At 36.0% G+C, this 25,626-nt stretch overlaps 1 protein-coding gene across 1 annotated transcript in view; it reads right to left on the reverse strand.

Moving 5' to 3' along the window:
• LOC100368501 (exonuclease 1-like) overlaps nt 1-25,626 on the reverse strand; it is a 76,223-nt gene that overhangs the window by 37,479 nt on the left and 13,118 nt on the right. Inside the window, exons 2-6 of the mRNA XM_085507698.1 lie at nt 19,803-19,972; nt 17,272-17,391; nt 16,884-17,007; nt 13,843-13,980; nt 5,120-5,332 (exon numbers count right to left, since the gene is read on the reverse strand). Of these exons, the coding sequence (XP_085363824.1) occupies nt 5,120-5,332; nt 13,843-13,980; nt 16,884-17,007; nt 17,272-17,391; nt 19,803-19,963 (756 nt within the window). The 5' untranslated portion in view covers nt 19,964-19,972. The remainder of the gene's footprint in view (nt 1-5,119; nt 5,333-13,842; nt 13,981-16,883; nt 17,008-17,271; nt 17,392-19,802; nt 19,973-25,626) is intronic.

The raw sequence follows: 25,626 nt of genomic DNA on the forward strand, positions 1-25,626 counted from the left end.
TCCAATTCACGTAGCTATCGCTGAGAAAATTAAAAAAATCTTTAATTTCTTTGTGAACTAACATGCCGGAAATGAAATTAGCATAACAATGTGTTTGACCTTTTCCTCGACAACTTTCAACACCAGTGCAACACCACAGACAACTAGAACTCCACGTGCATTAAATTGCGTTTTTCAAGTCATGTACCATAAATTGCGTTTGAGAGTACCCGAAGTTTGTTTCAAAGACTGCGGGACACCAGAGATAACCAGAACATTAAAATGTTCACGAAATTCAAATGTTTTTGAAGTCCGTCAAATTTGTTTTTAAACTTTGTTGCCTATTCCCCCACCAGGGTGAATTACAGCACTAATATTTGTTTCCCAGGAATCTATAATCAAACAAGTCATGAAACAGTCCCCATCCAAAATTTTGTGATCTGACATATCAATTTGATGATGATGAAGTCATTGAGATTATATTGAAAGCATTAATAGGAGATGGATTTGTAAAAAATTATGATTTAGTGCTTTTACACGAGAATTGGACATTGGGCAGTCATATTGAATTAAATTACAAAAATAATGTTCATGTTGATGTATCTAATGGTATACTGTCTTTGTACAAAATTTAAACAGAAATGTTCATTGCATTCAAGAGAAAGTAGCATGGGTACCATGAAAAACAAAATGGCCGCCAGTCGGCCATATTTGTTTGAATCACGGAAAAAGTATGACGTGCATCTATCACCAAATATGTATGATCATCATACCAAGTTTGATCCAAATCATCCCAGTCGTCTCTGAGAAACAGCTCCGGACATGTAAAATTGACGATTTAGCACTTTTACATGAAAATTGGGCGTCGGCCAGCCATATTGAATTGAATCACAAAAATCATGTTGGTGCAGATGTATCTCTTGGTATAGTATCTTTGTACAAAGTTTAAACAGGAACATTCATTGCATTCAAGATAAAGTAGCATGGGTACCATGAAAAAAAAGATGGCCATATTTGTTCGAATCACGAAAAAAAAAATGATGTGCACCTACAACCCATTATGTATGATCATCATACCAACTTTGATCCAAATCGGCCCAGTCATCTCCGAGGAACTGCTGCGAACACGTTTAGGTACCAGAAATAGCAAATCCATTTGAAACCTCCCATGTTAGCACACTGTCATATGAGCCGGCCGTAAAATGAACAAACACATAACTAAAAATGTTAAAAGCGATTGAAAAGTTGGTGGATTTGCGTGTATACTCCCCCTAAGTCATTTCATATAGAACCCTAAAAGAAGTCTAAAACAGCTACATGTATTTATGTTGGCACATTGTACCAATACCCATCGGCCATTTTTTTCTCCGATCATAAAGCAACTTGACGAGCATACATGTATGTATTGTCTTCATGTAAAGTTTGAATGAAATCCGTTAATGGGTGTCCGAGATATAGCCTCGGACGTACGTACAGATGGACGTACGGACGGACGGAACGAACCCAAATTAATAGTTCGTAATAAAATGTAGCATTATTGTCGTCATGTTTATTTATCCCATCACCAGAGTTAATTAAGTCATGAATGTTTGTTCCCCGGGAGTCTGTAATAAAAATGTGTAATTCACATCGTAAATTCATAAAAGTGTGTGTCATTTTGGGTCTCACTGGTCACTGCGTTTCCCGAAATCGATGAGGTAAAAAGCCTCTCACCCCTTGGTTATTATTACAGTTTTTTCATCACCGGAGGGATTCACATCTCAAATTTTGATTCCAGGGCATCTCTAATAAACAAGCTATCTAACCAGCTTGGTTGAATTGATGATATAGCCAATGGTAGATTGGCCTCGACCTTCTCTCGCTTGGAAATGCAAGGGCGCTAAGACTCAATTTTCATAGACAGGTCATTTAGAACGAATGGTTTCTTTTGTTTCAAGTATGTTGTTTTGGGTCAATATAGAACATGTTCAAGCCCCAAAATGGTAGCAATAATGTACACGTCGCTGTACGTCAAAACACACTCTCTAACTTGACAACATTCACTCTCGGACCATTTTAAGGTAGCGAGAAGGGTTTTGTGACGTTTTCGAATAAAACATTCTCTGTCTGTTGTCTTGTTCAGAAGAGTAATTTAGCTTATATATTTCAAAAAGACTAAGTATAGAGGTACAAGTTCGCACAAACTGGACAGTCATTGTTTACATAATTATCACGTGACATCAAAAATGGCCTCGATTGCGAGAGCACACTGCGGAATTTCCTGGTGAAATTTACGTCATGCATTGTCCGTAATCAAGTCCATTGAAATGTGTCTCCGATAATCAAAAGACCTATTATTCCGATTTCTATGCAGGTTTGTTTTTTTGTCCCCAAATTATTTCATACTTGACACCTTTAACAGACTATTATTCTGTGACAAAGCATTTTCTTTAAAAACCCAGACATATTTCGCACCATCATTATCTTTTGAACGAAAACTGCGAGTTTGAATGTCCTAGTCCGAACGCACTTGATTTGGCGGCGGTACCAATGAGTCGTACTCAATCGAAACTTCATTTCGAGAAAAACGCAAAAAACAGTTTTGGTTAATAAAACACTGTAGATTTGCTGCATTATTATAAATATACACTAAAAATGGCCAAACATATTAACCACTGATATCATAGAGCTCATAAAGAGTGTCAGATAATGAATAATTTCAAGCTCGAGTGTGCTGTGTCAGAGTGCGACACTGAGTGGCAGATTTTTCTTTGCCTCATCTGTCAACGCTTTCTTTCTTTAGAAAACATGGTATTAGTAAAATAGAATATTGACTTGAAAAATAAAACGATTTAAAAGAAAGTTGCGCAAATTTACAGTACTCATTTCGCACTACCTCCCGCCCGCTCCCGCTTTCCAATCACCTTTTTTCTCGCTTTTTTGACCGCTTGTTGAATTTGACCGGACAATTTCCACTTTATTTTCGACCGCGCAAACCCCGAAATATCACCACTCGCTCGCACACATTTAAAATTCGGACTAACAGAAAAATTTCCGAGGTTCACATTCTTATAATTGTCTTTATGGTTTTTATAGATGTTGAACGGCTGACAAAATTCAAATACTTTTTGTTTTAACTATCTGTAATTATATGCACACAACCTGACCCTTTGGCCTCGATTTGGCTTGGACTGAATATTTTATTTTAATCAATATTCTGACGTGAAATACAAAATGTATTTCAACACAAGTACGACATGGTTGTCTGGGTTTTCTTTCCTGATTATTGAGTCTTCGCAATGTGTTTTGTATTATTATTGTTGTTTTCCTCCGAGGCGAAGACAAGCTGAAGGACCATGAAGCTAAATGGCAGATCCATGCATGGGCTGACTGAAAGAATATATTTCTAAGCCTAAAATAAAACCTCGTCTTTCGTTGATAATTTCGATTGTTTGGAATGTCTGTCGACCGTGTCCCAATAATTTGTTTGGAATGTCGATCCCCGTTGGTTTATCCCACAGTCAGCTGGCATCGGCGTCGCTGGGTGTATATGATAGAGCACAGTCCCTCCACTGTGGATAGAGGGAAGTTGTGCAACCAAATTTGCCGAGTTCGCAGTTTGCGATTAGGCTGCGAAAGTAGAACATTCCGGAGGGGGGGGAAGAGCGTCGCCAGGCGATGGACACGGGGTTCTTTGGCAACGACCGCAAACGTTTTCGTATCCAGCCATTGGTTGGCCACACAGGTCAAAATACGCGTTCTATTTTTATGCGTTAAGTTTGGCTCTTCTGTTTCACCGCATCCGGAATGTTCTACTTTCGCAGCCGTGTGAATCTTGAGTTTCGAAATTGTTCATCGACAGGCCACCAAATATTTATGGCTATAACTAAATTTTTAAGCCCAATAAATTATTCATACATGTCAAGCTCTGTTCGATTTTTTCAGGGCATGTGGCCGGTTTTAGTCTAAAATATTTTTGCGGAAACAATTTTACGTATACGTATACGGTTTAGACCAAGGTCATTCAATGATCGTGACTTAATTTTAAAAATTGAATGTCAAATTTTACCAGACATGGACCGACGTGGATTCGATGTCGTTATTTTTGGAATTAATCATTAACATTTCCTCGTTTCTCTGCTCTGTCAAAATGAGTTACCTATGTTTTTTTCACGTAACCGTCTCATTAAAATAACATATTACATTTAGAACAAGCACCCAAAACACCTAACAAGAGGTCCCAGTTCAGTTGCTTTCACGATACAAGTGTCATACAACTATTAGATTTGAAGTGCCGTTCAGAATTTAATAATAGTTAGTACTAGTTAGTTGTATGTTCACACTTTACTATCAACACCACCATTTCGACCACTCCTGCGCCAGTGATCAGTGTTTGGACGAGCGGTCGGTGTTTTCAATGAGCGAGCGAGTCCCCCCCCAAAAAACGTGATTAAAATGCGGTCGGTTTCCGGTCGGACAAGACCGCATGGTCGGAAATTAGGCGTTAAGCGGTCGTTGTCAAAGCGGAAGGTTGGGCGAAATGAGTACTGTATGACCATGTTTCTCGGTCGAAGTCTCGACTGACAATAATGCTGACAATGGACGTTAGATAAACACGCATTGTTTGCAACTGGAAGCTTATCACCCGTTATATCAGAATCGTCAACAACAGAGTATACAGATAAGATGTTATCATTTAAACCCTTTCAAAGATAAACAATATGCAAATATCCACGAAACAGCAGTTGTAGTCTTTTCTGCTAGCGTTTTAAAACACTGATTTGAGCGACGTTATTTCGCAATTTCCATCTTTTGTAAACCTGGGATGATGTATCAAGGTCTAAAGTGAACGTTTTATCATTTTTTGAAAAATCAAGAAAAAAGTGAAAATTTCCCTTCTCGCTACCTTAAGCAATTAGGTGGAAATACCAGTTACATCACTCATGAAGATTGATGATTCGATTGCTGACCGGGATAGCTGTATTTAGTGTTCATTTCTATGCAATTGTGATTCCCAATTTGTATATTTTTCTACATTTCTTCATTAATTTTGGATCGGATTATTACTCATTGGCCATTTTAATCAAAATCTTTCAGAAAAAAACATTTTGTGAATGGTGTATTGTTGAGTTTTAAAGCAAGTCTTTTCTACTATACTCACATGTGTGAGGTCAGGATTGGTAGCTAACTGGAAAATCTTGCAAGCTTTCTTCAGTCCAATGTTGGGTAATGATGCTAAATAATCACAGCCAGATGCAATACACATATAGCGGAATTTATCAAAGCTGTATTTACTGCCCATCTTCATGATTTTGTTCAGCTTAGACTTGTCAATTTCTAAACCATTACCGTTCAGATCCATTTTAACCATAACCTGAAAATAAATTCTTATGATGAGAAAGGTGATTTAGGATGCAGGTTTTACAATATTCAAGTGGAACAAACAGAAAATTTATACATTGCACTATAAAAGAACAAGTTATTGTTAATGACATGGAATTAGGGAAAATGTAATTACTACCTTGTACTAAAATATGTTTGGATATTTAGAGTAGTAACAAATTCCCACTTCTGGCACACCACAAATATTCACTTTTGAAATATAATTTTTGGTATGTGTTGGTTCTTGGATATTTCAGCTTCATCATCCTGTACTTTGTTCAGTAATTTGGACTTCACAGACTGTGTAAAAACAGATAGTGTCACGATTTTGACACTGAGAAATGCCAGGGCTAAATTATTTGCTAGGGACGGTCCGCTTAGGTATGTGATCTGAACATGAACCTAAAAACGTAATCAAAAATGACTTGTACTAAAGTACATTAAGTACTTCAAGGTCTTCAATTTTTCATAACGTAAAAACGATTTGCTCCCTCGCTTATTGTGACACCCTCAAATAGACCGATTTCCATTCATCTCCCGCCTACAATGGTATCGTCCCTTATTTTACGCTATGCCTCGAAACAGTTTTTTATGCTTCACATGTTTATTTGCCTTCAATCACATTTTGGTGGTTGTCACAGTCGTCCCTGGAATCTTGCCGATGTTTTGCTTCCAATTCACATAGTTTTCACTGAGCAAATTCAACAAATATTTCAGTTTGTAGTCAACTAACATACCAGAAATCAAATTAGCATAACAATGAGTTTTTGACACAATTTTCACATGAAAAACAAATTATGGTTGAATGCTGTTTTCTTACTATAAAAGAGGCCAACCCGTTGACAACGCATGGGTAAGTTCAGTAAATCCCTTCAATTTTAATCATTTGTATTGTAATACATTATTAACAATTAAAATATATATATTTCTTTATTTCATTTCTGAGAATGAGTTATACATTCGTTTCGTATGATTTCCCATCTATATTATAAAATTGTTCTGGGGATTATTAATTTCAATAAACAGTATTCAACTATTTTTCTGCAACACCAATAAAATCATTACTTACAATATTTCACTAAGCAGTATAACAAGAATGCATAATGCAAAGCCCATATTCTAAATGGTCAAATGTTTCTTGGTCAAAGTTAGAAACTAGGGGAGCATTATCAGGGGTTATATTTAGGAACTCCTGCCAGAGCAACTGCACAAATCATAAGGGAAAATTAATAGCTACGAAGATGGTATTTCCTGATCTGCACCAGTTACTAAAGAAACATAAAACATTAATTCTCAACTCTGGTAAAAGGACCAGTTACTGCGAAAGCCACTCACCACAAAAGCCACTCATCGCGAAGCTACTAGTTAAAAGTGAGACCTTGAAAGTTCTCAGGAGCACTGACAGCAGACTTCTCCATACAAATCTGTTGCAGAGACTACTCTATTTCCTATGCACAGGGATCCCCGAGGTCGCCCGGGATGGGTCAGCAACCAAAGTCTGACCCACTACGACGGGACCCTCCCTAAAATGACCCTCCTCAATGGATTGGGTATCTCTTAGGTAGAAGTGGTAAAGACATTTTGTGTTCTCCAAAAGCCTGTTCTGAGCACATGTTCGAGGGGGCACCTGACACAAGAGCTAATGAGTTAGCAATCGCACAAACCTCATGCGCTCGTATTTGGTGTCTCTGTAAATCCTGTGTCGAGGTAGCCAAAAGGTTATGAACCGGGTACAGAAGTAACTCCTCCTGACCTCCGGGTTGATAATGTTGCCAGCTGGGGGATGACGATCACATGCATGGGAGGAACGAATTACAGTTAAAAGCTGACACAAAGGGATCCAAATTTGCGTCACCAGAGTTTCTTTTATTCTTGTAATGCAATGCACACACGTGGTTCGTGATGTAAGGGGAAAATCTTGAGGTTATGGGAAAATCTTGAGGTCATGGGGCTTCCTCCGATCTAGATTTCTCTCTCAGTCGTTGGCCGAATCGCAGATTAATGCCTACAGTTCCAAATAGTCATTTTGACTGACCAGAGTCTATGGTGGGTTAATGAATTGTAATCTGCCTCTATTTCCAACATCGCGCACCGGAAACAAAAAGAGAATGAAAGCTAGAGGCCTCGGGTGATTAATCGCCCTGGGGGGAGACCCCTTAGGCAAGGCTTTTTTCTTAGAGAATGTTCCCTTTGGACCCGGGTATATTCTCTGTAATTAAGCCTAACGAGTAATAAATAAAATTTCTGATAGATAGATAAAGGTTTGGTTTGTACAACCCTAATACTTTATGATTTTACACCTACAAATTGAGAATTGCAATTGCATAGTAATGAACACTAAATACATCTATCCCAGCCAGAATTAGAATCATCAGTCTTCATGAGTGATGTAACTGGTATTTCCATATATTTGCTTAGTCACTGGCAGCCAAGTGGTTGTCACATCTGACTCATGGCCGGTAGACCCAAATTCAAATCCTACCTTAGGCTGAACATCAAAAGGGTTGACCCCTACTCTGGGTAAGTGTGTCAAAGACTTATTATTTTGATTTTTTGACCTTGAACATCTAATACAACTTTTGGAAGATATTTCTACAAATAAACATAGGCATGTATTTTGATGAATGTGACAAAAATACAAGACTGTACATTGGTATCACAGATATAGTTGTATGAAGAAAAGGAAAATTACCAGCAATAGACCATCTTTTATCTACATGTAATCATAATACATCATGATGTACATGTACCCCTACAAGCCACATGGTTATCTTTAATCAAATCACAAAATGAACATGTATTCATTAATTACACATGCTAAATATCAATGAAAATGGTACACAGGTAAAAGAGAGTAGTATGGCCAAAAAAGGAAATGGCTGCCATCAACAATCTTTGATACAATTGTGAAACTAACTGCCATGGGCATGCATCCTATGTTTACCAGTAATTCATCAAAAAAAATAAACAATATGGCTACCAGTCGGCCATTTTTTGATCCAATCGCAAGTTATAGGTAGAGGCAGTGGGAACTGCAACTACAGAAATGATGACAGCGTGGCTGTACCTGGCAGGTGGTGAGGACAACAACTAAGCATGAATGGTTACTGAAATGTTAGTAATAAAAACACTCCAACAATTGTAAATACACTTTCTAACAATCTGAGTTTTCTTGTATATTTACAATATGGTAATTGTGAAAGCCAACAAAAATCTGACCAAATGCCTATGTAAATCCCGTTCAAATCTTGCATAAGTAACAGCCAATCACAATGATAAACTTACCAAAAAACCTTGTTTTTCCTGATCGTTTTCAACGAATGTTGGTATAATCCGCCATTTTATTTGAGTGTGTTTGTGACCTGACTCTGACCGGTGACGTCATCAGGTGCGCTATAGGAGGTATATGATTCATTGACTAAACCAGTCAGAGGAAGTCTTGTTGAAATCTCGTTACATAGGCATTTGTTCAGATGTATGTGACAATAGTTAAAAAATATAGCGAAGTATTAACAAAAAATAAAAAATAATAAAAAAAGTAAAAGTAAAATATATAAAATAAAATACTCGCTGTACAATACATCAGATGTTAATCAGATTGACGTGATGAAAAAGGGGATGATGGTGGGATTGTAAAGTTGAAAAAAGTAAGTTGTGAAGTTCGACTAGCTAACCCAAGACCGAAAACGGTACATTGGGATGGTTGTTGAGTCTCCCCTGAACAGTGTAACAAGATTACCCATGCATATAAATTTGATTGTTCAGGATAACTTCAAAGTTGAGTTTCTGTTGTTTTCTTAAATTTTCACCGGCCATTCGTTCGGCGGTCCGCGTTCCTCAGCAGCGCGCACAGAGCCCATAGAAATATGTGGTACAGTGGTGCGCGTCTTAGCAACGTGGAACATCTTGTGACGTAGATCCGCCTCGAGGATAGCAGGCAAACTGAACTATCGTGAGAATATGCAAATTCATGAAGGAAAGAGAAATGCAAATTAATCTTGTCAATAAATCATGCATAATGCTTCACATTATACATTAAATTATAATACAAATTAGGTAATTAATATGGATGGATTTAACCTAAAACCTAACCAAATCTGTGCATTAGCCAACAGCAATATAATAGTCATGTAACTGTAAGGCCTCCTGAGTTGGGATGACATTTTTTGTTTCAAATACCCCTTTGTGTAATTAGGTGTTCGTATGCAAGAGATTTTTCCACACAAAAACATTGAATTTGGCAGAATTTTGTTAACAGTTTGCCTAATGGATCATTTGGCTGTGAAAGATTGGTATTTTTTCCCTGATTTGTAGGAATATGATAAACATGTTTCGCAACTTCATGCCATATTCAAGATGGCGGCCCCCGATATACTTGTGCACCAGCTGACTGTGGTTGTGACTTGGTAGATCTGTCGTCACTTAGTAGGTGTAAAGTTAAATGGTACATATACACAATAAGTGTCAAAGCAATCAGAGCGGTTTTCAAGAGAAGAAGTCAAAAAAGTAAAAAGTAAACATGGACGATGGACAATCTCTCATATGATAAGCTCCGCTCAACAATGCGGACAGCAGGAATAACAAGACATGACATGTCATGTCATAGCCCCCGCTCAGAAAAAAATTTAAAAACTTATATTGAACTTTGTTTGTGTCAGAGTGAATTAATTCATTATGAGCTGTATTAAAATTCTGTTATTAAATGTTCAGAATTGATGTGTTACAATTTTAGGGGGTGGGGTAAAAATTTATTCATTTGGCTTTTCTGAGACAATTTATAATTTGTTAAACATATAATGCGATGTGCACTTGTAAACAATTATTACCTGTCCCTGTACCAACTTTGAACAAAACTGGATGACATATCTGAGAAAAAGCTGTTAACAGCTAGAAAAAGCTTATTTTTTTTTAGATTTGAGGGAAAAAATGGCCTCCAAGTCGTAAAACTTTATCCAATCAAACAGGGCATGAATGACACTGAAAGTTGCAACATATAATTTGTCCAGTTTTTGGTTTGGATGTAAATTGGCAAACATGATTTCTATGGCATTCTCAGCAAGAACACCAGAGAGCAACAAACAAGTACAACAGGTAAAATGACATGGAAGTATGCAAATCAGATCTGCAAATATGTTGAAGAGTCAGTGTTGTGTCTGTTTGGATAAACTTCTTTGTACAACTGTATTCCTAATACAAGAACACCGTCAATCACAGAACTGTTCCAGCGAAAAACTTCTGATATTTCAAACAGTAACAGAGCAAAGATACCGTTTGTCATACAAGTACTAGCACCAGATGAAGAACTGAGAAACTGCAATGATCCTTGGTGTACATTACATGTGTCAACAACTTTACTTCCCATGTACTTCATGTACAGATCTACATGTAGTTTATGGCCCTGAATTAGTTTCAATATCTCTAAATAAGGACAAGAGTACTTCTCATATGACAATGATACAAATAAAGTGCAAGAATCAAGAAAAAATATTATAAAGTTTTTATTATCATACATTAATATTAACAAATCATGTGAAATTGAACTTTTATGTACAGAGAAACACATATTTATGCTTTGGTTGACAGCACTTCTCAAAAAAAAAAAAAAAAGACGACCTGCAAAACTTTATACAATTGTCAGACATGCAGCGAATAGTATGCTTTTGTAATACATTGTATATGCAGTTTCAGTGGCTTTGCTTTCCGAGAAAAAATTCTGGCTCTGCACCTGAAAAACACAAAAAAACATTTAGTCAAAAGTAAGCAGAGATTGTAGCATATATGCTCCCATTAGCTGTTAAATTTAATTAAAAAAGATATTTTCGTACTGTCTTTTCAGTACGAAAATATATTACTTAATATATTTATACCAGCCAGAAAGAAATTGCAAGTTTTCACTGAGCAATTAGGAATATACATGGACAACAATTGATGCATTTCTAGCAATATACTGTTTGAAAGGCTGCAAGATGTAATGAAGTAGCGAAGTAGTCTGACTGGCTGGGAAACTGCACAGTACATACAAAAATGTATGCTCATGATATATGAGCAGCTCCACCAAATATAAAAATATTCTTTCCATAGTTATGACTCTAATGTGAATGTGATTTTCCACTCCTTAGCAATAGTAGTTAGAGTATTGTATTGTACTGTATCGTACAAGTTTATTGTGATTCTATGTGTTTGTAATATTATTTAGCTTTATTTAGCATTCTGTTTAGTTGGTTAACTTTACTGTATCTTAATGTAGTTCATTTTATTTTTATACGACCATAGAACAACTCACTGTAGTTTGTTTTAATGTTGAATAAAAATTAAAATCAGTCACTGTATAGTGGTGACGTATTGCGCAAAATTGTTGCAAGGACAATACTTTTCTCGATTTGCGTGTCGTCGTGCGTCGATAAAAAATGCATGGAATAGTCGGCAGTATCGATCAAGTTCGTCTAGTGTGACATTCGTGGCTGGCGACAAGATGCCGTCTAATCGTTTAAATAGGCATCAAGGAGGAGTGAAAAGCCCTAATTTGGTGCTACAATAGACGTCATGGAATGTTGGAAAATTACAGTCAATCAAAAAAACTGTTCACATGACAACAACAAATATTCACTATATTCATTATGCATTATTTTTTTGTTGGTAGCACGGTACGGTAGCTTACTTGTTTTCGAAGTGTTGTAATTGTTGATTAGTACTCAGTAGTGATTATATTAACGTACAAAAAATAAATTCGTTGAATTGTTATGAAATGCAAGTAAAATTCAACTTAGTTTTATCGTAAGCAAATGTTTTCGGTTACATGTTAACGCTCGATGAGACAATATCCGCCATGTTATCCATGCCCACGACGCGTGTTTATAATGACCAGATAGATCAAGTTGCTAATCAACCAATCAAAATGCTGGATGGTGCCCATGTGCTCAAATTACCATAAAGCATTTAAATATGACAGTTCAGCGACCTCATGGTGAAAGCAACACGAAAGACCAGATTTACCGATGTTTTAGTGCGTGCTTTTGGCTTCGTTTCTCATGGGGAAAAAAGCAGGATTTTTTTAATCTGATTTAGAAAAATAAATAAACGTAACGTCCCAAATAAAAATGTGCCGGATGGAATTTTTCTGTGGAAAAAATAAACGTACCGGTACGTTTATATTGGGACATTTAGCGTTGTATTGTGGGCAAGCTCTCCTGAGTAGCAACATATTTTTAACTTCGCCTATTGCATGATCAGTGGATTACGTAAATAAACCAACACTTTCAATGAGTACATGCCGACCCAACTAAACTTGTTTATGGCTGTTTATGAACAGCGAGGACGCATCTCATAGAACAATAGCTGTGGAAATCATAAACAAATGTAAATGTTGCGGAAATCAAGCATGGCGATAATGATTTTGAGCGAGGCAGAGTCTGGCAAGCGTCTCAGAGCAGCATTGCGCCGACACCACCACAACGTTTGAATCCCTGTGAGAGCACTGCAAACCTCTTAAGTCACGAGGTAAACTTTCAATTTACACAATACATAATCATGATCAGTTCCTACAACCATAATAAAAAGGCAGTTTTTCTGGCGAAACTCTCGCCAGGTTAGCAATAGTTTCTCACAATCACCAAACCGGAGACACAAACGATAATACAAAGTGTATAAATACCATAACAAGCAGTTTCTTACCTTTGAAATTGACGAGACACAATTTTGTCCATAGAAGCGTTGCGCAAATAAAGATTCCGGGATACAATATCCTCACAAAATTGACTGATTTCCACCGAGACGAGAACTGCGTAAGCGTCATCAAAACTCGGATTAAACTCGGGTAATTTCGGGAAAAGTCGGATTTTGAAGGAAAAATGTTAAAAATCAAGGAAAAACACAGTGAAACTTTGAAGAATCGAAAAAATAACTTGATGTGCACCATAGCACCATCAATTTCTGTCTCTGTACCAACTCTGAACTTAATTGGATCACACATGTGTGAGAAAAAGCTGGTAACATGAAAATGTGCACGCACATTGCACAGACACAACCCAAATTAATACCCCCCCCCCCCCCCCCCCCGGATCGCAGATCCGGCGGGGGCTAAAAAGCAAGACACAAATTACAGTACTGAAGCGAATATGCTGAGTGTTAAACTATAGCCAACAAGAGAAAGTCAGATACATAAACACTGTTAAATATCAATGAATACATGTTAGTTATTGCTCATATGAACAATATCTTCTACTTGCATCTACTGGGCAATTTTAACACTTGATTGGCCAAAGGTTATTTTGTAATAATCAGAATAATGTTCTGCCAAATAGCTGATGGAATGTCAACTTATCACTACTTTTATTTGTAAAATATGTCAGTATTTGGATCTCTAAGCTGACGTTTTGAAGAAATTATATACCCTGACACTGTTATTGTAGTAATGTTTCGTCCAATGTTTTGAATGACTCCTCTCTCTATGCCAACACATCAGGAATCTACAGCAGTTTATTTTATGACAATAATTTTACTCACCTTATCACAACCAAATGCAACTAAATCGGAATCTTCTGTGATTACACATTGGGCAATTCCAACTCTATTCAAATATGCTAATTGTGCATCTGCCTCGTAAGGTGCAACAATACAGTCAACTCCAAGACTTCTTGCAGCCTATAGGCAAATTACAAATGTAAATATCATAGTTATAAATGGTAATGTTTACACCAAAGTTGAATGGCCAAATTTTGTTCATCACTAAAGGCAACAAACTGAGCATGTGGCATGTCAAATAATACATAATACAAGTAAATGCAACTGTTATGTAATTTGCAAAATATTTGCACTGTCCATAGATTTGGTAGAAATCATATGTAAGATTCTCTGGTCAATGGTCTAAGTATAACTAAATTACAAAATCAATGTTCTATGTGAAGTAACTCAAAAATGAAAAGGCTTCCAGCTATAATTTTTTTCTGACATTACAACTTTAACAGAAGTAGAATACAGTAGCTAATCTTTCTACTGAATGACCTACAAAAAAAAGACATGTTGAAAAGATATCAGTTAAATGACAGCACACTAATCACCATATTAGTAGTGTTCACGCTACATTAAGTACGGGCTAAGATTTAAGTTAATCTCATATGTTTGCATATTGGATAGACCCAATTGCGTTCTCAGGCTAAAGGAATGCATGGGCTAAGGAATGCACAAACTCAGTAAGAATATACAATCAAAGAAAGCTTAGAAAGGAACTCCCGTGTGCTGAGGGAATAGGGATCATGATGTAATATTCAGGAATATTTGAAAATGATAAACAAATTATGAATAATATATTAAATAAGGAGCCACCAGTAGTCATCTACACACATAGACATCGTATACCTACAATAAGACTACTTAAAAATATGCATAAAAAGTCTACACAAAATTGCAACATTAAAAAGAAAACTGAAATAATTCATAAAACATTGGGGAAAATGAAACGCAACAAAAATAGTAAACAAATAAATGCCCAAAATAAACTTATAGGGCATTTAGTGAAATAGTGAAACACGAGGCTCACGCTGGGGGGCCCACATAAGGTGTTGCAATAGTGTAAATATAACAAAGCCAGACACCGATTGTTTCCTTTGCTAGGTAAAATCAGTCCCGGGACTGTGGTAAAAACAATGTACAGAATAATCGGATGAAACAACTAAAGTAAACTAGGATATATTAGAGCCAATGAATTCGTAATTTTCGACGAAAAGGGCCAGGAAAAATATCGCTCATAACAAACCATTGTGTTGAGGGGGCGGTGAACAAATGAGACACCGATTGTCAAATTGTTTTGGTAATCATCGCATGTCGATTCATGCCATTTGTACAGGGTACTCTGACACAAAAATAAGGTAAACCAGCTTACTTAGTGCTAATGATTTTGTGATTTCCCACAGGAAGAACGTTCTCAGAAATAATCCGACATGCTGATCAGCCTAGCTGCAGTTCTGTAGCTCGCTTGGTTTCGCTGTCTTTTATTTTGTTTGTCGTGGTGTTAGTAGGACCGGCAAATTGTCTTTATTGTTTTTGATTTGTTTTATATTTTTAGAAAAGTTTTTATTTTTTGTTTTCCTTTTTAGATTGTAGTTTTTTAATTTCTTTCTGTAAGACCCTTTTTTATCCTTTCCTAAGGATTTTATGCGTCTAATAAAATAAACAAGCAGCTTGTCGGCTGAGATAAAGAACAGAAGATATCATTAGAAAATGAACAATATGCATAGTATCAATGCAATGGGACTTGCTGTTTTCAACAAGAATTCAAAAATATCATTTTTCACCATAAATGATTGTTGTTTTTAACAAGAAGAAAATATCACTTTTTACCAAAAATGACAAAAATATTCACCAAAATTAGAGAATTGACGATATCATTACAGAATTAAAAAATTTGAGAGTGGTCCACATGTAGTACCTATATATGCAATATCAAAGCAATTGGACTTGCGGTTTTTAACAAGAAGTTGAAAATATCACTTTTTACCAAAAATGACAAAAATATTCACCAAAATTAGAGAATTAAAGATATGATTATGAAATGAACAAATCTGAGAGAGGTCTACCCAAGGTACATATACACCAAGTATCAAAGCATTCAGGCTTGTAGTTTTCAAGAAGAAGTTGAAAAAGTAAAACATTGACACGGACGACGGACAATCACTCATATAATAAGCTCCGTTCGACAAAGTCGTCAGCGAAGCTAAAAAATAAATAGTTCAAGTTGCGTCGCGAACGATACAATGGATTGGCGTTCGAGATTAAATAATGGTTAATACTTCTTGAATCCTCAAACTTTAGCACTAAAACAACCATTTCTACAACTCATGTGCCAGTGGTCAGTGTTTGGACAAGCGAGTGAGAAAAGAAAGGGATAAAAAAAATGGTCGTTTTCCGGTCGAAAATCGAGCGATATGCGGTTGATTAAAATGCGATAAAAGCAAGAGATTAGGCGAAATGAGTACTGATGCCCATTTATAGCTTGACATGCATTCACCAAATGAGGATATGGTAGGAGTTGGTAGTACTAGTATACACAGGGAGGGAGTCCAGAGAGGGAACAGCCAGCATCCCTTTTACGGGGAAAACATGAAATCTCAACGAATTTATTTCGTTCTCACATGTAATATTAGGTTTTGAGGGCTTCTGAGTTCAAAAAAGATGACTAAATCAACCAAAAAGCATGCGTTTAGAGACATACCTATTCAGAAGTTGGTTTGCCAATACTTAATCAATTTTTAGGACCTAGGCTACTCTATTGACATTGGCTGTTTATTTCATGAATTTGGCACTTGAGGTTGCTATTGTAACCTATTGTAAAAAGGTGCCAAAAGCTAACAAGAACCTATGTTTGTGAACAACGATCACAGGGTAAAGCAAAAACAATAGCGCCGTGGCTACTTCCGTTAGTATCTTCCATGGATAGAGGGACTGTGACTGAATGAATGAATACACTTAGTGCTTTTAAACTTTATTTTAGAACTCTCCATACATGTATGTACTCATTACAGACCACCTCTGACTTCATGCTTACTTACCTGCATAACATCCAAAGCCATCTTAGATGTAACATTCACACATTTAGTAAAGCAGTCTCTGGCTTCACTAACTTTGCCTTCCCTCAGAAACTGTTTACCTTTGGCAAGATATGTTTGACGGCGCCTAAAAATTGGAATCATTAATTAGTAAACCCAAAAACCTGTCGTCAAGCTTTTCCAGTTACATGGAGGAACGGTGAAATTTCTAGTTCAGTAACAATTTTTTATTTATCACAGAATGTTTACTTGCCACTGGAAGCTTTATCCAATAATTAATTTATTTATACAACACAATCATGAACCAGTAAACTAATTGTTGATCATTGTCTGATCTGACAGCTAGGGGTTGAATTAGCTTGGCAGCATGTACACAAGTTAAAAAACTCACTCTCTTCTTGACTTTTCCACTGATTCTTTTGACGGTAGATTACATCCATCAAACACAAGGATTGGTTTCACGTTCATGGATAACAACATATTTACAAACTTGAGAACATATCTCACATATCTGTAAAACAATTTGTCAAATATAAGCACTGACAATTTACACAGTCCCAGCCATCGATTTATAGTCAAGATTTAATTATTTGAATGATCAAATTGCTTTACAAAAAAGACAACACAAGAACCTCTCTTCCTCCCTCTCTCCCTCCCTCACTCACTATTTTGTTTAATAATTTTCGCTGAAAAGGTATTTTGGCTGTTTTGTACAAGATTCAATTTTTGACTAGTTGAATTTAAATTATTGGGTAATGTTATTTTCACTGGATTATATTTGCACTGATTCATTCCTTTAACTATTAAAAATGAATTTAAAGTGAAAATAAAGTAATTCACAAAATGGTAGCCTTATTTAATCTACAGGTTGTAAAAAGGGTGGACGGACATTTCAGCAAAGAGTTTAGACCAGGGCAGACATTTCAATGGTAAGATGATCTTAGAAACGTAATAAACTAAATATTTCTATAAACAACTGTATGACATCACTTTAATAAAAGACTATGTATTAAATATTTCTAGTAGCAATTTTGAACAATTTTATTAAATAGTTTATTTACTTTCTAGTATAAAAAATGGCCGGAGCATAAATACTTAATCCTTATAAATTAGAACTTCAATTCTCAACATACGAAACGCATCACACATGTACATGAAATGCAGTTATGAGGTGCAACTTTTTGTTATATACATTTTTTTTGCTGTCAACTATGGTGTTTTTATCGATAGTCGAATCTCAAAACCTGGTTTGTATTTTAGAATAACTTGTTTTGCCCTTTTTTTTTTTATTATCCTTGTGACCATCATGTAAATCATATAAGATATTTAAATACATGTACTTGTATTTTTACTTAAATTAAATTAAATATATACAATTCAAAAAACAATGGATATCTAAATGCCCATGTAAAATGGCACGTCACTCAATGTGTTTTGTCTACTGGCCAAAAAATCCCTATTTCCCACTCCAGAATAAACCTTTAAACACTTATTGTTATGAAATATCTGATATCAACACATAATGATGGATGTGAATTTCACACTGAAATACCCATTACGTATATTAATAACATGACTGTAGTTGTCCGAGTATAAGCCGCCCCCCCCCCCCTCCAAATTTACAGCATTTTACAACAAGTCATTTATCCAATTATCACCCAGGGCAATTTTTCGGCAGTTTTTAAAGTTGTTTTTTAAATATTTTGGCGTAATTTTTCAGACATTTCAATCTTACCTTATGCCTAAAATAGTCTATTTAAGTTTTTATTTATTTATTTATTTATTTTGACTAGCATGAATTGGTAAGCTTTGTTCCGACAATGAGCTGTTATCACTGTAAACAATGTTCAATTATTCTTCTAATGCTCAGTTTATCTTTTGAGAACAAATATTTTTTTTATTTGAAAAAAAAATCATGTCGTTTTCCTATCAAAGTCCAAGCTAAAAGTTGGTACTACAAAATCTGCAAATCTCATGCACGTTACGTTGCGTTCAATAACATTAACATATGTAAATAAGCTATGGTCATTTGAACATGTTAGCATCATCCAGCATTTTGATTGGTTAATTAGCAATTTGACCTATTAGGTAAACTCCTACAAGATATAGAACATGGCGGATATACCCTACAGCATCGAGTGTTTATATGCGACCGGAATGATTTGCTTACAATGAAACTAAGTGGAATTTTATTTGCATTTCATAACAATTCAATGAATGATTTTGTGAAACGCAGCATGACCGAATTACGCAACCGTGATCATTTGCTGCTATGCAATGCAGTTGTGATAGTTTTGATTTGAAACTTCGTTTAGAATATACTTTCGTTACCCCCAAAACAAACAGACCACATGAAATGCAGGATCGAATGCTGTTCCACTTAGTAAACACACCCAAGAGTGATTAATTACCCCAGGGCACAACGGCCGATCCTCAAGTTAATTTGGACAATGCTAGTCGAAGACATTAGTATCGTACACCCGATGATTTGTTTATGAATAAATTAGCATAAATTATCGTTCAGGAGAAGTTTTAAATTTTATTCACTTATCAGCTCCCCCTTAATTTTTTGTCAATTTGCTGTTTTCCCAGAGGGTTTTTACTCAGACAACTACGGTATAAAAGTGGTAAAACGTTGCTTTTTTATATGTTACAACCGCTAATTTCAAATACTGAAGATCATTTATTTTACAGAAGAGAATCACATGTCGAAACGTCCGGCCTGGTCGAAACTCTTGGCTAAAACGTCTGGGGCAGAAACGTTCGGCATATCGTAAAAAGTGATCCCAGAAAAACAAAAACAAATTGGCACACTCATTTCTAAGTCATTAGACACAACAAATCATTTGACCAACTTTGAGGATACGTGAAAGGAACTGCTAAACCAAATATTGTTATTACATCACGAATCATACAACTTACTGATCTGTTTTTTCTCCCTTAGCCAACTGCATTGCACATGCAAATGCTCCTTTATGTAACCAACAATATGTATCGACAGCAACGGTGTAACCAGCATACTTGCTGATATTAGCTGGCTCTGTGGCATCCTTCATCAATGGCAGTAATCCTTGTATACCCATTCTAGGCACCTGTCCATGTAAGTGTGCAAGAAATTTAGGTTTTAACAGTACATTAGATCAAACATGTACCTGTCATGTTTACACTTGGCCAATTCACGATTAATGGCCACTTGGGTAATATTATTATCTTCCTACATGTATGAAGTAAATTTGGCACTAAATAACTTTTCTGTTTCCAACAAAAAAGACAAGGTAAATACTTATTCAGTTAATAATAACGTATGAAATTAATGTAGCAACAGGGAAAACTACCTGGTATCTGCGATTCAGAAATTCTCAAAAAGTTTACAAAGCATACCAATGTTTATCTGAGTGATTACCTGATGACCAACTTCATAGGAGGAACAAATCTAAAAGTTGTTTTACACTTTGCAAGGTTTGTGAATCCACATTTATTGTGTTTTTTTTTGTTTGTTTTTTTATTTGTGAGCAGTTTACAAGGAACATGTGTCTAAATGCTTTAGTTTTCTTATTACAGCCAACAGATTGTTGCTATCTATAGTTATTTGGTCATACTTTAGCTAGGAAACAAAGGCAGATTAAGAAAAAATAGGCCAATGGCCTGTTGCTTAACGGCTATTGTACAAAAGATTAGTGCTGTATATGACAAATACCCCAAAAGGCAGTGAGTGAGACAATAATGAATAAAACATAATGCTAAAAGTGGAATTTTTTACAAAAATAACAGAAATATTCAATAAAATTAGAATCAAAGGGAGCTTATAAAGAACTCCAGTGTTGAGAGCATAACATAACATGATATTTGCAATTATCTGTATTCGTAATACATAAGTAAGTTTTGTTGAAATATGTTGAATGATTCTTGAAATAGCACCCAAATAGCTTGAATTTCACTAGCTGATATGCAAATTATCTAGTTTGCATAAATTTCCACCAAAAACTAAATGTATCTGGAAACTGCCCCAACACATCTATGTACAGAGTTTTATTAAAACATTTTAAATGGTTCTCAAGGTATCACCAAAATAGCCTAAATATTGGTATGTAAATTAGGCAATTTGCATAATTTCCACCAAAATCAATCACGTCTATACACATTTAAATATGTTGAGTGGTTATGTTTTCATTACAATCACAATAGACGATTCAAAAAAAAAATTGAACTCCCATGTGCTATGTGAGAATGAGAAACAGTTGACATTGGAAATAGTGGTTAGTTGAAATTCTATTTTCAACCAAAAATGACAAAAATATTTGCCAAAATTAGAGAATTAAAAATATGGCCATGGGATGAACAAATCTAGTAGATGTCAACACAAGGTACACACACACCAAGTATCAAAGCATTCACGCTACCGGTTTTGAAGAAGAAGTCGAAAATAGAATTTTTGACTAAAATTGACCATTTTAAAATATTCGCCAATATTAAAAAAATGAAAATTACCAAACTAATAAAAAAACTGATAGAGGACAACCCAAGGCACATGCACTATCAATATCAGAACTGTAGACCACTTAGTGGCATAGTAGCATAGAAGAAATATTATAGTTTTGGGGGGCTAATTTGCATAATTTTTGACAGATCAACTTCTCATGATCAAATTACCATCTACACTGATCATGGCATCCACACACCTGAGCCAAAAATAAGTCACAGTTTAGTTTTCCTATCAAAACAAATTGTGCAGAATGGTCTGCCTAAATAGGTCCCATATTAGCAACATAAGTAAATACTACAAAGAAAAAGTGAAATTATTGATGATAATGATACATGCTTAGAAGTTACATCCGGACTTCACTGTAAGGGCACAGGTACAATACACAGTACTAGGTCAAAATAACACAATTATTGAATTAAGGTAGCAGGATAGTTTTTTTGTATGAAAAATGTAAAACACCTATAATCGGAATAAATTTTACAAGAGACCATGCAATCTATATATGTTTGGAAAGCTCTTGACTTGTATTTTCCTATTATTAATATTTTGTGAACATTTTGTTTGTCTTAGCGTCACGCGGGGCTGATAATTTAACTAACATGAATAAAATTTTAATTGTCATCTCTACAGTCATTCATGCGATCAAAAACTTAACACTGTTTTGAAGCAAAGGATATGAAGTTTACATCCGTATTTCTATTTTTTGCATTAAGTTTTTTTTTTTTCTTTCCGAAAATCACAAATTTCAAGCACGTTTTTGGTGTTAAAGTTAGAGTATACCGTTGGTTTGCGCGAGGTTTGTGAAAAAACGCAATAGAATTTTGCAAATATGCAAATGCGGATATGAAGACAACATATCAAAGAGTAAGAAAAGCTAAACGGCGACATCGTAGCGCTATTCACTGAAACGCCATTTAAAATTAGGTCAACGGTAATTGCCAAAAACCGAACACCAAGAAATCGGCACTTTTATGATTTCAAAGTTCAATCAACGTTAACTCCCGTTTCAGCAGCAAAATTTACAAGGGCTAATTGTAAATAAAATGCTTTGAAAGTTGTTTTCGAGAAAAATCATGAACCGACATTTATATCTGTGAAAAACTTTGTTTTTTGGCTGTTTTCTTTCACGCTGTGGAGTTTTGTGACGGTCTGTGCTGATAACGAACGGTGACGTCATTCATTAAAGCTTGGATTATGCAAAGTGGGCGGTTCTGTTTGCGAGTAACAAACAATACAGAGACTACACTTGGCAGTTGAAGTGTTTGCAAATACACTGTATTTATTTTTGGGCTGTTGTGTTTGTAAACTTGTTAGTTCAAGCATGCCACGAGTTTCGGAGTCTCCTGGAGGCAGCTCCTATCCAACAAAGACTGATGCAATAGGGCTCAAAATTCACTGAGGCCTTGCAGACAATTACCCCCACTGAAAATTTATATTGGATCTACAGTTCGTCGATTGGGTGATCGGTTTGCTGAGCATCTACGTCAAACTAGACAAAAAAATCGTTATTATTCGGTTTCACTTCATTTTAATTCTAGTGGACATAATATTACAGATATGTCTATTTCTGGTGTATGTGTTGTCAATGGCAACGTAAATCAGCTCAGGCGTGTCGAGGAGGAAACTATATTCAGCCTTGGAACTAAAGAACCACATGTTTTATTGCTCCAAATATAACAAGTCATTGAAAATGAAACAGTCCCCATTAAATTTGTGAAAGTTCTCTTTGTGCTCGTCATATTAAAGCGGAAGGGTTGGCGCGAGCGTGTCCTTAAAACTTGAGTACCAAGTGGCGTATACAACAGATTGTTTATTTACATCAAAACACGTGTTCCGTGTAGTAGTAATATGGCCAAAAATAAAAACAGCTGTTATTCGGCCATCTTTGATCTGATTATGAAACACACTGATATGTATGATGTATGTGCCAAATACAAATGAAAATGGTACATAAATTGTGGAAATATAGTAGTAAGGCCAGATGGCTGTCAATCAGCCATCCTTGACCAGATTTTGAAACAAATTATTATGAACATCCATCCTAACATGTATAAAGTACATGTATGTGCCAAATTTGAATGAAAACTTACAGAGCACATCCAAGATACCGCATAAAAAAACAAAAACAAGATGCCTGCCAGTCGACCATCTTTGACCCAATTGCGAAATAAATCGTCATGGACATGTATCCAAACATGTATAATCGATGTACCAAGTTTGAATGAAAACTGACAAAGCATGTCCAAAATACAACATTTTCAAAAAAACAAGATGGTTGCCAGTCGGCCATTTTGAATTGAATTGCTAAACCACTGCATGTGCATATGTCCCACATAAAGTACTAGGCACATGCAAAGAATGAACAGAATCGGTCCAAGGGATTCTGAGATACAGTACAGTTCTCGCGAAAGCTTTGGCTTTTGTGGCATCATTGTCGCCTACGCATGGCTTCATTGTCGCCTCAGCATCGCATCATTGTGGCATCAGCTTCGCATCATTGAAAATTGAAGCTGTGTTCGCCTCGCTTATTCTGTGGCATCATCGTGGCCTCAGCTTCGCAGTCTCATGGCATCAACATGGCATTGGCGTCAAAGTATTGCGACATGAGTATGACCTCATTATTTTCACACGGAAAGGCAGTAGAGAAAAACACATGTACAGAAGTTCGATATGTAATCGATTTGAAATTCAAGGCAGTAAGGGGAGTAAAATAATATGACCAAGAGTAAAATGACATTTTAAAAAGATATCTTCTTTAATTATATAATGTTGCGAGTATTGGGTACCAAAAACTTTGTGAAGTACATTGCAATCTGCAAGGTGACGAGTGTCATATTGACTGCAAGGAAAATCGTGATAAATTTAAATCACACGATGCAATCGTCGGTCGGATACAACGCAATTTGCTATACAAAATGAAACTGTTCTTGTTATAAAATTACCTTATTTTCGTTCTTTTTTTTTGCCGATAAGAGAACAGATTCAGATTCCTCATTTCAGTGGTATTTTTCTGTGTTTCGTTTAGTTTTAGCAGAGTCCGATCCCATGCCTGGACTACTAATACATGCAAAACACACGTACGCCGCCTGGTGCGTCGGCATTGTCGCCTGCCATCTTGATACAAAGTTCCAAAATAAGTGCGTACATTTCTAACTATGATTGGATGGTTGTGGTGGAGTCAGTCTGGTAAAATTTTACATCCAATTTTCTAAATTAAGTCACGATCAGTGACCTAAGCTCGACCTACACGTACTTTAAAAGTATTCTCACAAAAAATATTTTCGAATAAAAACGAGCCACATGCCCTGTAAAAAATTGAATAGCACTTGACAGGCAGAAATTATTTATTGGGCTTCAGAAAAAAACGTGTCCAGTGGTGCCCAGTCGAACAATTTGAAACTCATGATACACAGGGAATAGTCTGGTCCCCCTGCCCCAATTTCAACGCTGAGGGCGGTTAAGAAAATATTTTCTTAACCGCCCTCAGCGTTGAAATTGGGGCAGGGGGACCTATCTTCTTAACCGCCCTCAGCGTTGAAATTGGGTCAGGGGACCAGACTAACACACGGAAGTCATTCGATACTGAATATCATCGAGCCCAATCTGGGTCACCTTATTTCCCAACTTGCAAAACTGATTTGTATCTCAGCCCAGTTTTTTTTTTTTTTTTTTTTTTGAACTGAGGTCAAATCCCGGCCGTTTGTCAAAATATACCGATGTTTTTTAGTGAATAATTGTGAAGCCTGTCACAGCACAAACAAACTATGTGAATTGACGCAGGAGATTGGATGGTACGACGACCCTTAAATTAGCGTCAAATATGCTTTGATTGGCTGAGAGTCACCTGATCAGTGTACACAACCTGAGTCACAGAACCATATTTGTCCGTATTATCGACAGGACTTTGCAAGAGAACCACACCCACACTTTCAACCATTTTTAGCGCGAAAGTTGCCAACAAATGTCGAAAAACTCGCGAATTTTATGGATTTGAATAAAATAAAGCTAGCGATTGGTAAACTGGTTAATAATATATCCCCAGATGCTCTTCGATATTTTTAATTTTATTTGAAGGTGAGAAATGGATAATTGAAGTTCCATCGATTTCAAGGCGACTGTTTCACCGCGACAACTCTATGTCGTGTTGTAGTTTCGCGAGGTAAAACAAAAATATAGATATAATAAATAGTACTTGTTTAATTATTTGGTTTTACAGCCCGCAAATTACGGAACATGATTCCCATGAATTACGATAAATAAATG

This window comes from Saccoglossus kowalevskii, chromosome 2, assembly GCF_978046115.1.
Source record: "Saccoglossus kowalevskii chromosome 2, keSacKowa6.1, whole genome shotgun sequence".
NCBI lineage: Eukaryota > Metazoa > Hemichordata > Enteropneusta > Harrimaniidae > Saccoglossus > Saccoglossus kowalevskii.